This window comes from Manis javanica, chromosome 3, assembly GCF_040802235.1.
Source record: "Manis javanica isolate MJ-LG chromosome 3, MJ_LKY, whole genome shotgun sequence".
In the NCBI taxonomy this organism is placed as follows: Eukaryota; Metazoa; Chordata; class Mammalia; order Pholidota; family Manidae; genus Manis; species Manis javanica.
Window position 1 is genome coordinate 202,950,614 of NC_133158.1, and position 14,628 is coordinate 202,965,241.

The 14,628-nt window shown below is 36.1% G+C and overlaps 1 protein-coding gene across 3 annotated transcripts in view; it reads left to right on the forward strand.

The window, feature by feature from the left end:
- The window catches only part of TLL1 (tolloid like 1), a 190,985-nt gene that overhangs the window by 144,441 nt on the left and 31,916 nt on the right, over positions 1–14,628 (forward strand). For 2 of the 3 annotated variants that reach the window (XM_073232629.1, XM_073232627.1), the window contains exons 14-17: positions 364–489; positions 2,507–2,667; positions 5,758–5,938; positions 11,384–11,467. In XM_073232629.1, the coding sequence (XP_073088730.1) occupies positions 364–489; positions 2,507–2,667; positions 5,758–5,938; positions 11,384–11,467 (552 nt within the window). The remainder of the gene's footprint in view (positions 1–363; positions 490–2,506; positions 2,668–5,757; positions 5,939–11,383; positions 11,468–14,628) is intronic. The other variant, XM_073232628.1, reaches the window with a different exon arrangement.

Consider the following 14,628-nt stretch of genomic DNA (forward strand, 5'->3'; position numbering starts at 1 on the left):
GATATTTAGTGAACTATACTGTGAAATCAACTATGAAGCTATGTTTTTTCCGTAAGTTTTTGTGTTTGTTCTGGAAAATCTCTGGGTTTTAATTACCCCTTTGACTTCAGATTCAGTAAAAACACACGTGTCTGCAGTAAGGTGACCTTCAGCTGTAGATTTCGAGTTGCTCTCTTGATTCTTCCCCAGTTCTTAGATCCTCGCGGTGCCTTGAATTTCTGTGTCCCCATCACAGCTGCTCATTGTCCTCGCGCTTGTCCTTCCGGTTTCATTCAGAGCAACTGAGCATCGTGTTATCAGATACGGTGCACCTTAGTGCGCGAGAACAAATCCTCCATGTGCTGACTGCTGCCATCTTTCTAGAGGAAGACGAGTGTGCCAAACCCGACCGTGGGGGCTGTGAGCAGCGGTGTCTGAACACACTGGGCAGCTACACATGCGCGTGCGAGCCGGGCTATGAGCTGGGCCCCGACAGGAGGAGCTGCGAAGGTAGCCGGTCTGTGCAAGGGCCTCCCCGGCCCCCTCTGCCCTTAACCTGGTCCTGGCCTCTCCCTCTCCTGCTCCCTCCCTTCTTCCTCTGCAGTAACCTCAACAAGTAGGGCTCATTGCAGTCTTACTGAAAGCCAAAGCCTGCCTAGGCTCTAGTTCCAGGAGCCATCGTGTCCGCCCTGGGCTCCTGGCCACCTCGTTCACAACTACAACTACCTTTTATATCTCCACATTCTCCTTTATATACTTATATATATATATATATATATATATATATATATATACACTTTATATATAGATATGTTAGATATAGATTTATTATATTAGATATGTTAGACTAATATATATTAGATATATAGATATGGAGAGCATAGATTTATGTACTATAATATACAATAGCTATATTTTAATCTCTGGCCATACCTAAACTTCTGTCCATCACTTGTTTTGATCTTTGTCATAATTCATGGGCATGTGTCCCTTATAGAGGGCAGAGCTCTGAATCTGAATCTCTTTTTTATCTCCCTCATCAGGCACAGCAGACATAAAGCAGGAGCTAAATGTGCTTTATTAATAAAAGATAAATAAACAAAGACATCTTGTCACATTTTCTGTATTTCCTCTGCACATTCTAAGATGAAATTTCCTGTGCGATGTTTGTTATCATGCCCTGTGGCCTCTTCCTTCAGGATTTACAGCTGATCCTTTTCCATTTCCCGGCTCCACCCAGTTACCCAAATCATAGACAAAATAAGTGGGTTGATCTTCCTTCTGTCAGACCTTTCCTCCTTCATTGCACTCTGAAAATTTCTGCCAAAATCATCTTCATAGAACTTTTATCAGTTTAACATTATTTATATTTTTATACTTATTAAGTTTACTTTTGTGTTTCCCACAAAAATATAAACTCCCTAAAAATGAGTGCCTTGTTCCCTACTGTATCTGTAACAGAGGACGTAATAGTGGCACAATTATTTGCATAATGATTGAATACCACACCTGTGCTGATCTATTAAAAAAACAGACTGCCCCGTTTCTTCTTAAAAACTTCAACTTCTCTGTTATGTAAAAGTCTCCATACTATTAATCTATTAAGTTGCTCTGTATGGTAGAGTAAAATGAACTAATTTTTGAGGAAAATGCAGTATCTTTGAAACAGAGGACATGATTTATGTGACAATAATAAAGTAACATGACTATTATTTATGTGTGGCTCCTAAAAATTTGTATTTTACTTAATAATAATTTACCAAAATGTGGTAAACATGGAAGCATAGGTTTTTTAAAAAGATGTGTATATATATATATATATATGTATATATTGGCAAATATAATGGATATATGTACATAAATATGTATACACAAAGGCGATCAAAGTAAAAAGACTGGTTACTTTAGGTAACTCTTGACTCCTTACAAATGAGTTTGAACTGTGTACAATACATGTTCTTTTCACCTAACTTGCTTTTGAATACTCTGCTTTTGCTAATTTCACTTTCAGTAAGGAAGAGAGGAAATGCAAATAGTACCTCTTATACATAGATCATCCAAAAAAGGAAAGAAAACCAGTTGTTAATTAGAGTTTGGGGAATAGTAAATATGCTCTATTTCGTATAGTTTTCTTGCTCCTTAGCTCAGGTAACTTTGTAAGAGTTGCTTGTCTTGAAAAAGAGTTGAGGAAATTGTCTATTTTGGTCATAACTGCATCAGCCTGTCTTGTGCTTTACATATATCTTATTTATTCTCACAACAACCTACGGTGTCGGTATTGTGCCCATTTAAAAGATCAGAAAACTGACAGTTTTGTTTGTATTGCTTGCCCACTTGTAAACTACAGCCATAGTTTGGTTGGCTCCAGGCACATAAAAATAATACTTTGCCATTGGGATTCAGAGATGAAAATATTTGAACAGCCCACAGCTTTCTAGATTTTAAATGCCAAGGTGTTTTGTTATGGGTGGCAAGGGGCTAAGAAGGGGATACCTTATGAGGAGACCTTGCCATTTTCTTCCTGCAGCGGCTTGTGGCGGACTTCTCAGCAAGCTCAATGGCACCATCACCAGCCCAGGCTGGCCCAGGGAGTACCCTCCGAACAAAAACTGCGTGTGGCAGGTGGTCGCGCCAACCCAGTACAGGATTTCTGTGCAGTTTGAGTTCTTCGAGCTGGAGGGCAATGAAGTAAGTGAACAATAAGTGTAATTTTTTCTATGATGTTTTGGGAACCCCTGAAGACAAACTGGTAACGGAAAGGAAGGAGAGAAGGAGGAGTGGAGACTTCATGCTCTGCTGCCCATTTCTGCAACTGCCAGTACTTCCATTTGGCACTGGATGGTATTTTAGGCAGTGCCTGGGAGATTGAAACTACTCAGAAGGAGTTTCTACCTACTATGTTAATATACAGCATTTTCTTGATATATTAAAGAGCTATGAAAAAATCAGGGTTGGACTCATGTCACATAGACTTTTCTAGGAAAAATAAACCTAAATCCACTGCTTGAGTCATAACAGAAATACCTGTGCAGACATTTTTTTTTTGTGGTAATCAGAATATTTTCATTAATAAGTAGTTTTTCATGATGAATGTGCTAATGATTCGGAAATAAAGATGAATTTTTTAACCTCAATAAAATACGCACTTAGTTGACACTATCTTTCCTTTACAAAACATAGTTTATTGTAGTGAAGATCCAATTTTTGAGAGGTCCTACGTGCTAGTGCACACACACTAAATTCAGATGCAATGCCAAGCCCAGAAATGTGTCCTTCATACAACTGTTCAACATTGGTTTAATTACAGACAAGTGTTAACAAATACTTGATTTGGCTGAGTTTTCTTCTTTGTTTCATTTCCTTTTTCTTTTCTCCCATATCTTCTCTCTCTACTTTTCTTTTTCCATATTTATTTTAAAATATAATCAAAAGTTTTAAGCATAAAATTAACTCAGAACAATTGTTGTTTTTGATGTGTATCTGTTGCATACTTACAAAGAAGTGAGGGAACAGAAATGTAATGATCTGCTACTATGCTCCTGGTCAATAATCATTGGTAACATTTGTGGGTTTTACACTGTAACTTCTTTTTTGCATATGTATCTTTGCTTCTTTATTTCCCCCTCCCACTTTTCCTTCTTTCTCTTCAATTACTTTTTTTCTCTTAATTCTGCCTGGTAGTAGTTGTCAAGGCATTACTGTGCATTTTTTAGTCTCTTACTAATGACTTAGAGGTATAAAGAAGGTGCTGACTATTAGGTTTCCTTAAAGGAAATTAAAGTCTGAAATGTGATGAGCTTATGTATTTAAGAGAATTGTAGAATTTTAGAGTTACCAGATCTTCTGAGACCTTCTTTATATCATGTAAATTTTATGATAGCAAAGACTGCAATTTACATATCTAACCTATGTTATCCACATGTAACATTGTTTTCCTTTAAAAATTGTCTGAAATTTGGGAAAATGCTAGAATTGAGAAAATAATTCTTATAGTGTTTTTACAAAAGTTTCATGTGAGCAACACTTTTTGAAAGTGGGACTCTCCCCATCCTTCTGTGATTTGATGAGAACTTTGGGTTGAATGACTTCTCTCTCAGTTTTCCCTAAAGCTTTTAGCTGTGGCAAATATGACATTTTGATTCATATTTCTAAGAAGGTAGCAGTTTATATTCAGGAGGAAGTCTGGTAGATGTTTTAAAATAATGAAGCCTTGTGTTCTGAAGGCATTTTTTCATGGTAGCAGTTCTGATTCTTGGAAGGACCCTTTACGAACTCTGTAACGTGTTTCAAAATTCTTAAACTTAAAATGGTGTCACTGCGTGGAAGGCTGCTACAAAATTCTGTTTATTTTCATAGTTTAATGCATTAGCTATTTAAACGAAAAGCACGAGCAGAAACTTGAGCAGAAACTTGACATACCAGCATAGTGAGTTGAGTTAAAGCTTCATTTTTTTTTATTGTATTTGTCCAAATGGAAACTCAATGTCAAACAACTGAAGCTTTGGTTGTATTCTCCTATGCTATGTCAGACCCTCTCTAAACAAAAGTGGTAGATGTAACAAGGTAAACAGAAAACTTTTTTTTTTCCTAGCAACATTTTGCTTTTTTATCACCTAATGAATGTCACAAGACTGAGTAATTTGAGTTGACATATTGCAAAGTACACATCATGCCCCAGGGTTTAATCATATGCATTGTTAAATCTTACTAATTACACACTTATGTAATAAGGTCATTCACACAAGATGTGTTCTTTAGAATGTGGGCTGTAGAAACTTTTGGAAAGTGTATTGTGGAAACATCTGTTAATGGCTATAAAATTCCTTAAGTATACCTGGCATTCACTTAACGTATTCTGTTTTGGTGGTGGTAGTGGGTTATGAGTAAATCAGAATCAGATTGCTGCCTGGTAGTGTAAAGCCCTGCCTGCCTGAGGCTGAGACCTGTTCCTGTTTGTTCACAGCCCCCAGTCCCTCTTTGTTTGCCGTCCTGCAGTAATGCTACAAATTTCACAGCACCTAACGATTCAAAGAAAGTAAGAAAGACCATTTTGAAAAGTTTGAAGGGCAAGCAGTCCTTTTTATCATGTACCTGTGTCTGCCTCGCTTTGAAAGGCTTTCACGGTGCTGGTCTGATTAGAATAGTGTTTGGGGAGGTAGCGCTGGACGGAGCCCACTTTCTGCTATTGACCAGCCCATGCTGTTGACCACCACACTGCACATGGAGTTAGTATAATTTTGGACACATACAAAATTTTCTGAACCTTGGTTTCTCATCTTTGCAATAGAAAGGATCACTTCTATTGCTAATGGTTGTTTCACAGACTAAATGTGCTGATTCGTGTCATCGTTGTCAGCATTAGGTAAGACAGTACATGAAAATGCCTTACATGGTTCCCAGTGAAAATATAAACTTAATTAAAACACCAAAAACGCAGCAGCTGCTGCTCTTCTTGTGACCATCAGCTTCATCAATACAGCAAATATTCATCTCATTCTCCTTAACTGTGTTTTTTGGAAAAGATGTATGCTATAAATACATATGAACAAGCATGCATTTGTACACACGTGTCTTGGAGGTGTTCAGAACAAAATCCTTCACCAGTCTGTCTTTCGTGCCTTCTGCCTCATATCTGGACCCTTGCCTTGAGATTTTTCTTTACCGGCTAGTTCCAGTTTGACTGCCACAGGAATGGAGGGAAAAGCATGGTAAGTTTTTGCAAATTAAATGTCAATCATCTGATACCTTCAAGTCTGGTGACTACAGTGTTTTTTCTAGGTTTGCAAATATGATTATGTGGAAATCTGGAGCGGCCTCTCTTCTGAGTCTAAACTGCACGGCAGATTTTGTGGAGCCGAAGTGCCCGAAGTGGTCACCTCCCAGTTCAACAATATGAGAATTGAATTCAAGTCTGACAACACTGTGTCCAAGAAGGGCTTCAAAGCCCTCTTCTTCTCAGGTAGCCGTGTCCACATGCTGCATGTGCGCTGCGGGTTCTCGGGGTGCATGGGCTGACATTGTGTGTGATGTATCCGGCATAGTTTTCTGTGGCTGTCACATAAAGGTACATCAAATGGATAAACATTTATCCTAGGTTTAATAATCCTTTCCTTAAAAATGAGAATTTTAATAATTAGGGGCCTTGATGAAAGGTAGCTTTTGAACACTTATATCCGAATACACTCTCATCAAATACTAAAAAGGCTAGTATAAATACAGGAATACAAGAATGTCTTCATACCATGACTTTGCTTTTTATAAGTGGGTGGAGATAATGATACCAGACTTCCAAAAGGCAGCAGACTTTTTCAAAATAATTTATCTTTATTTTTGGAACATGTGGTCTCATTTTAGCAACATTTTTTTATTCTTACCATTTAGCAACATTTTTTTCTTACTCTTATTAAGTTTTCATTCCTTTTATTAAGCTGATACTAAAAATCATGCTTTGTCTCATCATTATAGAAATGATTTCAGTAAGAGATCTAGAAATAGGAAATTATAGATATACTAAAAATAAAATATTATCAGATTATATTTAGCAGTTGACATTTCTACATTTGGAATTTAATGCTCACTTTGGTCAACTCAGTAAAAGTCTCCCTCTTAAGGAGCTGAAACTTGATATAAGGCCCCCAGATTTTAAGTACATAGTCAAAAAAATCAAATTCCTTTAGTTTCCCAATTTCAGATTGTACTTTATAAAAACATTGTTCCAAAGCTTCAAGAATAGATAAAATTGCATGAAGCCTTAGTGGGCTGTCTATTCTGTCTCTCACACTGGCAAGCAATTTAAAGCAACTGAATTCCAATTATGTTTTAATACTTGGCATTTGGATGGAGTTAATTCGGAGTCCGTTCATTCCATCTCCCGTGTGTTTAGGACTAATGAGGTTTGGAATGCTCAGGGTTTGTGGGGGTTCAGAGTGATTGGTGTGAATGGCTCATGCTCCATCAAGGCCCCATTACACAGCACCTGCGCAGCACAAAGACCTCACCCCCTTCTTAATCGTCTCCCTCAGATTAATTGCCTTTTAAAAATTCTTCTCAGGCATTCATTTAAAATTCATGCTATTCAAGGTGGAATTTGACTATCCTATTTCAATGAAAGGAAGACTTCCTTAGACTTCTCTATTCTTTAGATATGCACTTTACAAATTTTTAGGTGAAACAATGTTTAGAGACAAAGCTTCTTAGGACCACCTGAATCCTTATTTTTAAGATTTAAATTATGAAGTGAACACATTTCATCATAATATTAGTAATATTCAGGATCCTTTGTACTTTACCTTAGTCATACATTTTATTTAATACTATTTTTTAAAAGCTACATGCTATATATACTGGTGAAAAATCATGACTAAATTTAAAGTTACCCAGAATAGTTAAAATTCTCTCTTTGACAATTTTTGGTCAGGCGAGGCTTTCTAAACTGTAAAGACAGGTTATATGTGTCTTCAGGGCAATGCTGTTGAAATAGGAGGCATATCCCATTAATTTTTAGAGTGCAGACATGAGGATACACACAGGGGCTGCTCTGCAGCACCGGGACTTCAGTCTTTCTTTCTGGCTCACACAGCTGTGCTTTTGGTAATTATCTGAGAACTTGGTGTACTTGAGCCCAGAATAGCTGGCTCGCTGTAAATCATATTCCCTGACGCCGACCATTTTAGGAAATTGCCTCCATTCTTAGTATTTATCAGTGCTACATTTAAAAATTATAGATGAATGAGGTGACACGACTTGACTTTGTGGGCGTCTCCCCAGACTGCCTGATGGAGTGTAGATCATTAAGTAAAGGGAACAGTGAAGTTCAATCGGAATGAAGCCCCAAACTTTCATAGTACAGCTGCCATTTTGGGAACTTACACACAAGATATCTTTCTTAGTCAGGAGAGACTGTAATATCCTCATCATTATATTTACCTGAAGCAGCCAAAGGGTTATGGAAACTGCACACCTGCATTTAAACCTGTGTCTCAGAAACACAGAGCAGATCATTTCCTTTGCAATGACACATAAGGTGTGTTTGTGACCTGGAAGACAACAGGTGTTTTTCCACTTCTTTATTAGATTATTATTTTATATTATTAGATATAAAACCTAATTAATGTGTTATTATTATATCTAATAATACTTATATCTACTTAGATATTATTATTCTATTATTAGGTAGAAAATCATCACTCAGTACAGACTTTTGGGCATTGAGCATTGAAAACCATCAGCAGTTTGTCAGATTCATAGTTAAAATGCTGTGGTTCTGGGTGAGTCATTAGATCTAGCTCACATTTAATTTTCTGGAAGTTCTTGTTAGAGGGGAAGGTGCTTGCTCAGGAAGAAGGAAGAAGCTAAGATAAAAACATTGTATTTGTAACTAAGAAGTGGTGTGGTCCTAGCAAGAGATGCCAAAGATAAAGGCCTAGGTCACTTACTGTCTTAATGACTATCATACAAAAGATAATGTGTCTTAATACTTAGGGTCTGTTCCCACTTAAAATGTTATTTTAATGAGTTCTAATAATGCCTTAAGTGTAGTGATACAAAATCATAGGTTAAAAGTCAAACAGTTTATTATGTTTATTAGAAAAGTAAGCCTGTAAACCATGGGGATATTGTATTTCACAAATAAAACTTAAGGATTTTTTTTTAATATTAAAATTCACTCTTGGGGGATTTGATAAAACACACCCCTGGGTTTTCTCTGACAAACTATTTAGAAAGAAACCTAGCACCGGAATGAAGTCCTTAGGATGACTGTTCTGCTTGCCTCAGAAATCTGATTCTTGGGGCTATTCCAGAAGGAAATATTCCAGATTCCAGAAGGAGGCTCCCGGTCTGCTCTGACAGTGGCAGCAATGGGAGAACTAGGGGTACCGGGAGACAGGTGGTGAGCGCCCTAGAGCAGATAAGCTCTGCGGCCAGTTCCGCAGCAGGACGACTGCTACTGATTCCCCGGGGTAAGAAGTCCTATGTGATAGCACAGTAATGGGGAGCTAGGTGTAAACCCATCTGTGCGTGTGGTGTGCACGCGGGCGGGAACCTGAGAGTGGTTACGAAAAGATGCCCGAAATGTCTGTGCTGAAGTGGGAAGGTGATGCATTATAGCCCTTTCTCCAGTTTCTCTCAGTTTTCCATAAATATACAAAAGTAACTGTAGAAGAAAAGCACCTATTTCTGACTATCTGTTACCCCAGATATTTCTAGATTTGCAAGCAAAAGACATTGAGAGTGAATAAAATTTTAAATTCATCTATGTATTAATTAACTAAAAAATATTAATACAGGTTAGTAATATTAATAAGATTGTCTTGAATTGAGATACATTTTAATCATGTTATTTTTGTAGATAATTTATAACATCTTGTTATAGACAATTGAATAAATATATTGCTGTATTGTATATGCTAATCAAGAAAAATTTATGGAGACTTAAGTCTTGTTTCTGTTTGTAACCAGTGTTGTAAAATTTTCAGAAGTGTTTATGTATTTATGAAAACATAAAAAGGAATACAACAAGTTCAGCTACTTTCTTTCCATAGTCTTTTTCTAAGAACAATTATAAAGGAATTCAATAAAAAGAAGAAATAATATTATTTGGAACACATTGTTTGGAAAGGAAAGCTATTTAAAAATAAATTCTAGCTTTCTTTCAGCAGAGATGCATCAAGAAAAATAAGAAAGAGATATATTTAGATTTTTAATGTATACAGTGAAATAAAATTTATAGCATTATTTCCAAAATGTAACTATTCAATAAAATAATCATATAGTGGTTTTAACTATTTTTACACGCAGCTTCTGCTTTTAAATAGCACTGTATAGCCTTAGAAATAGAATTAGAAGAATATCTATACAAAAGAATAATTAATATTGGTTTCTTTCACTTCCATGTTCATGAAAAAAAGCCATCACATGTAAATTCTGATTTCAAATCTTAAAAGTGAAAAATGCTATATAGCTCGAAAATTTAGAAGTTACTGAATTATTATTATTCAGCAGAAAGTAGACAAGCTCCTTTGCAAATATCAAAATGTGATCTACTGTACTGATTCTAGGTTATATTCAAAAAGTAATATAGTGAAATAATATCAGAGCAAATAAGGAAAATAGGACTATCAGAGTAAGGCTATTTGAACATGATATGGACTTACGTGTGTATTCAGTTTTCTAGCTAATTCATTTATTATTCATTCATTATTAATTCATTTATTATTAATATATTTCTAGCTAGTATAGTGTCATAGTCATTTTTTAGAAGATATCTGGTCTAATAATATAGTACTGCTATTTTCTTGGACTGAGTGAGGTTTGTTTTTAGATTTAAAATAATTACTTTATATGAGAGTACAAACAATCTTAATTTTATATGATATTGTATTTGAATATAAATATACACAACTGCATAGGTATACATGATATAATTGACTTATGTTAAGTGTTTAAGCAAAGTTAACTATATTCTACACAAAACAAAGTTATTTTTATTTAAATGAGTTAAACAGTAGTATTAGTAGTACTGTATGCATGTAAAAACAGCAACACTTGGGAAATTTGATGTGCTTTTAAAGATTTTAATTGCAGCATTCACTATTTGGGAATAATGTAACAAATGGCAGCAGGCAATGAGAATTGAGTGTAGGTGCTCCGCCTTCTTTAGGCAGCCCTGCATTAGGGAAAGGATGTCAATCATGACTTCTGCAACAGCGGGAACCGAGAACTAGGAGAATCAGCCTCATTAGTAGTCTTTCCCTCCCAGACAACTTTAACTGGGAAGTGACCTATTACCTATGGCTTTCCTGCCTTGCTCTTTGGCAGAAACAGAATAAAACCCAGGTTTGCTGACTCCCACTTTATTTCTGTGTGTAACAAATACAAGAGTCAGATGATCTGTGTGTGATTTTTTTCTACCTCTAAATTTGAGTGGTTTCAACTGCATGCTCCTCATCTCTTCCACCTTTCACTGTGCACAGATATCTTATTAAGTTGTCCCTCCTCATATCACTTGTCTCATGGAATGGTAGCAGATATTCTTAGAAGAAACTCAACCACATGTTATTCTCACAAAGCTTGGAATATTAGTGTGCATATTTTCAAGTGGCAATGCAATGAAAACCTCCCTGTGATTTTGAGTCTGGCTCCAAGTTTTTATTATTAAAGATATTTAAACATTTGCATGCTTTGAAAAGAGCAAATTGTCTCCACTGCAGCTCTCTGTAGAGTTTATGAGTGCTCTTTGAAGGCGATTATTTATTTGATAGCTTTGTGTTGAAATCCGTGTGTGCCGTGTGTGTGCACATGTGCATGGCTCTGTTTATTTTATATTTGAGCATTTATTAGGAGTATATCAGCTCATATGTGTTTCCATTCTGGTGCATGGACCATTTACTTCTTTTTCCTACAGACAAGGAAGCTTTCTGCAAAGAGAAAATTTTTATTTTTGAATCTTGCAAGACCCTGAGACAGGTTGCCACTTCAGTTCCATCCAGTATGTATTATTCAGAGGCTGATGGCTTCTGATCATCTCAGAGATGCTCTGCAGGCCTCTAATAGGAAATGCCACATCCTCTTCCCTAATAACAGACCCTTCCTTCAGCCCACATGAGGGAATGGAAAGCAGATATAGTCCATTCCAAAGGAGGCTATTTCCATCTGCAGAAAATAAATGTTTTAATTTCTGCTCAACCAAACATTTGTGTCTGTCATTAACAAAAAATGTTTTTAAAACTTTGTGCCTACCATATGAAAATGCTAGAAAATTTCAAATTATTGAACTATTGATAGAATTCATAATTATTCCATTTATTATGCAAATCATTCTGATAAATATTTGAAACTCTGCATCTTCCCCCTTTTCTCCTTTGGATTTTGACTGTTGGAAATAAATGTAGTTTGTGTCCTGAGAGGAGAAAGGGAGGGAGAGTAAGTGAAAACATAACCAGAGCTTTTTTCCTTGAGGATCTTTCATACATAAAATGTCCAGATTATATTTGTGGAATTTGTCTTTTATGATGTTGCTATTTCTCATCAATACAGATAATCCTGAATCACATTCCCTTTAAGTAGAATAGTTTTCTTCCACTGTAAAAACAAGTATTTTAAAAATAACCACACAGTATTCTCTATTCCCTAGACAACTTAAAATATTGATTTAAATAAATGGCTTTCTTTCTTTGCATGATGTAAATTGTGTGGATAATTTTAAGTATTCCAGTGTTCACTGAAATTTTCTCTTTTCATATGACTGCTTGACTCGGGGCACAGTTTTATATGCTAATTTGCTGGGCATGATTCCTCTGCTGCTTTGAGTTGCTATTTTGATTACTCCAGTTTTGAATTTTAGCTAACTTTAGATTAACCGACACATGCATTTTAGCAGTGTATTTGATAGCTGTTAATTTTCATATGATAAGGTTTACATTAAGTGACATCAGAGGTAGGGATAAAGGCAGGAAACACTAATAGACTGGGAGGCTGAAAAAAATAAATACTTAGACAATACTGATTATATGAAATCCTTCTCTAAAAATTATTTTTGAACTATCCATATTTTTCAGAAATATGAATAATTGGTTATAAAAAACTACTATTAAACAGGATCAGTTTCCCTTTCAACTTCATTTCTCTTTACTTACCATTACTGCAGGTCAGATTGTGTTCTATCAAATCTAAAGAAAATAATTCTCCTCGGAAGTATAACCCAGTTCTTTGAGATTTGCACTAGAATATAGTCTAAGTGTTAGAAATATTTTATATGTTAGAATTGTTTTCATTATAAATGACTGGACTTCAACTCAGTAATAGTAACTTGTGCTCACTTGCATTTTAGTGTTTTTGTATCTCCCGCGTATGGTGATCCAAACAGGTCCAATGAAAGTGTGACTCAGAAGGTGTGAGATTTCCACCAACTCTTAAAAGTCTGGTTGACCTACAGTATAACTAAAGTTCACGCTAATGGGTTTTTAAGTACACCACACAATCATTATATAAACATTCTCGTATGAAATATGGTCTATTTCAGAGTAATATTTTAATTGGCTCTTCCCACTTAACAAAGATGAAGTGTGTTTCTTACCTCCACTCATGAGGAAATGATTTTCTGTAGCATCTTAAGGAAAGAACCTCAGAAAAGTTGTTCTAAAATAATGAATTTAAATCATTTACTGCCTGCTTGTCTGAATTAGAAATGGAGGCAGCTGACACCACAGTGGCAGGGGCATGCCCTCCTGTCTGTCCATCCTGCATAGGTCATTCATAACTCATAAACTGTAATTTTCACTGTCCATACAGCTAAGGGAATAGGGCTACTACATTATTATTAAGTTCTCTAAGATGAACTTTATGAGGCTAATTCACCATTACTTCTGATTTCTTATATTTGATGCTCTGGTAGACAATTTTCTTTATTCTTCTGTTACTTATGTTTTTGCTTAGTCTCCAGAATATTAACAGTGAAATGAAGTATTAAGGATAGGTAGAGAACTCATAAATCACAGATATTTTGAATCTGCCATGTTCTTTAGAGCTTTAGGACTGCCTGTATGTACTTGCAATATTCTGATACGGCCAATGCATGACTATATCCTGGAAGCACATGTGCACGGTCATGTAACCAATCTCCAAAAATGGAAAAACAGAGACAGTCTTAAAAGTTACTATCAGATTCTTTGATTAAAATGTCTTTCCTACATATTGATTAGATAAAAAAGCAAAAGTAGCTTTAGCTATTTGCGTGCCACCACGAGCTCACAAATTCTCACTAGAAAAATCCATGGACAGTGTAAATTTTGAATTCAGCCTAATGTCTGATATGACTGCCATTCTCTGTGCTGTGAGAGGGATGAAATTCTGAGCAATGTCCTCACGTGTGTGTGTCAGCAGCAGTCTGCCAGTTTTAACTTTAGTGGACACAAGCCAGCCAGGAATGACTGCCGAATGACGTAGTGTGGTGGCTGATGCCTCCACACTCCGCTGGGCTGACTGCCTGCTAATCTAGTTTGGCTTTTATTCCCTGTAGTAAATCTGTGGGCTATTTCTTATGGCTCGTATTTCCTGTTCCAAACTTTACTTCTAGCACATGCAAAGCCTTTAGGGAACTGCTTACTAATAAGCTGGTCTTCCAGAGTAGATTTGTCTAAAATCTTATAAACTAAGGCTCTTCTTTAGGATAGTCTAATGATGGCTTTTCTCTCTTGGTGTGTTATGAAATGTCCACATTCATTAACGCTAATGGTAACTGCAAAGTTAACAAAAAAATCAACTACAGTAGTTATACTGAGTGATTTTTTAGAAATGTGACTGCCCACAAGTCTTGGGACCTTGTTTAGCCTCTGTCTGTCACCATGATTAACACACTGCAGACTTTCCCTCAAGTTTAATGCCACCTCTGGCATTTATTTACACTACTCACAATTTTAAGTTTATTTTTTACAAATTGGCAATAAATGTTTATGGTTGGTTGGAAAAAGATCCATTCATTTCCTTCCTCCTATTCAAAACTTCTCCCCCAGCATAGGGGTGAAGGGGGAGTAACTGCAAGTGGTCACCCAGGTCAAAAGGCCTAAGAAACTCAATTCATGGCACAGGCTCAATGCTAAACAAGGAGGGGGTGGTATGAACTCACTAAAATTGTCTGATTTTTTTTTTGTT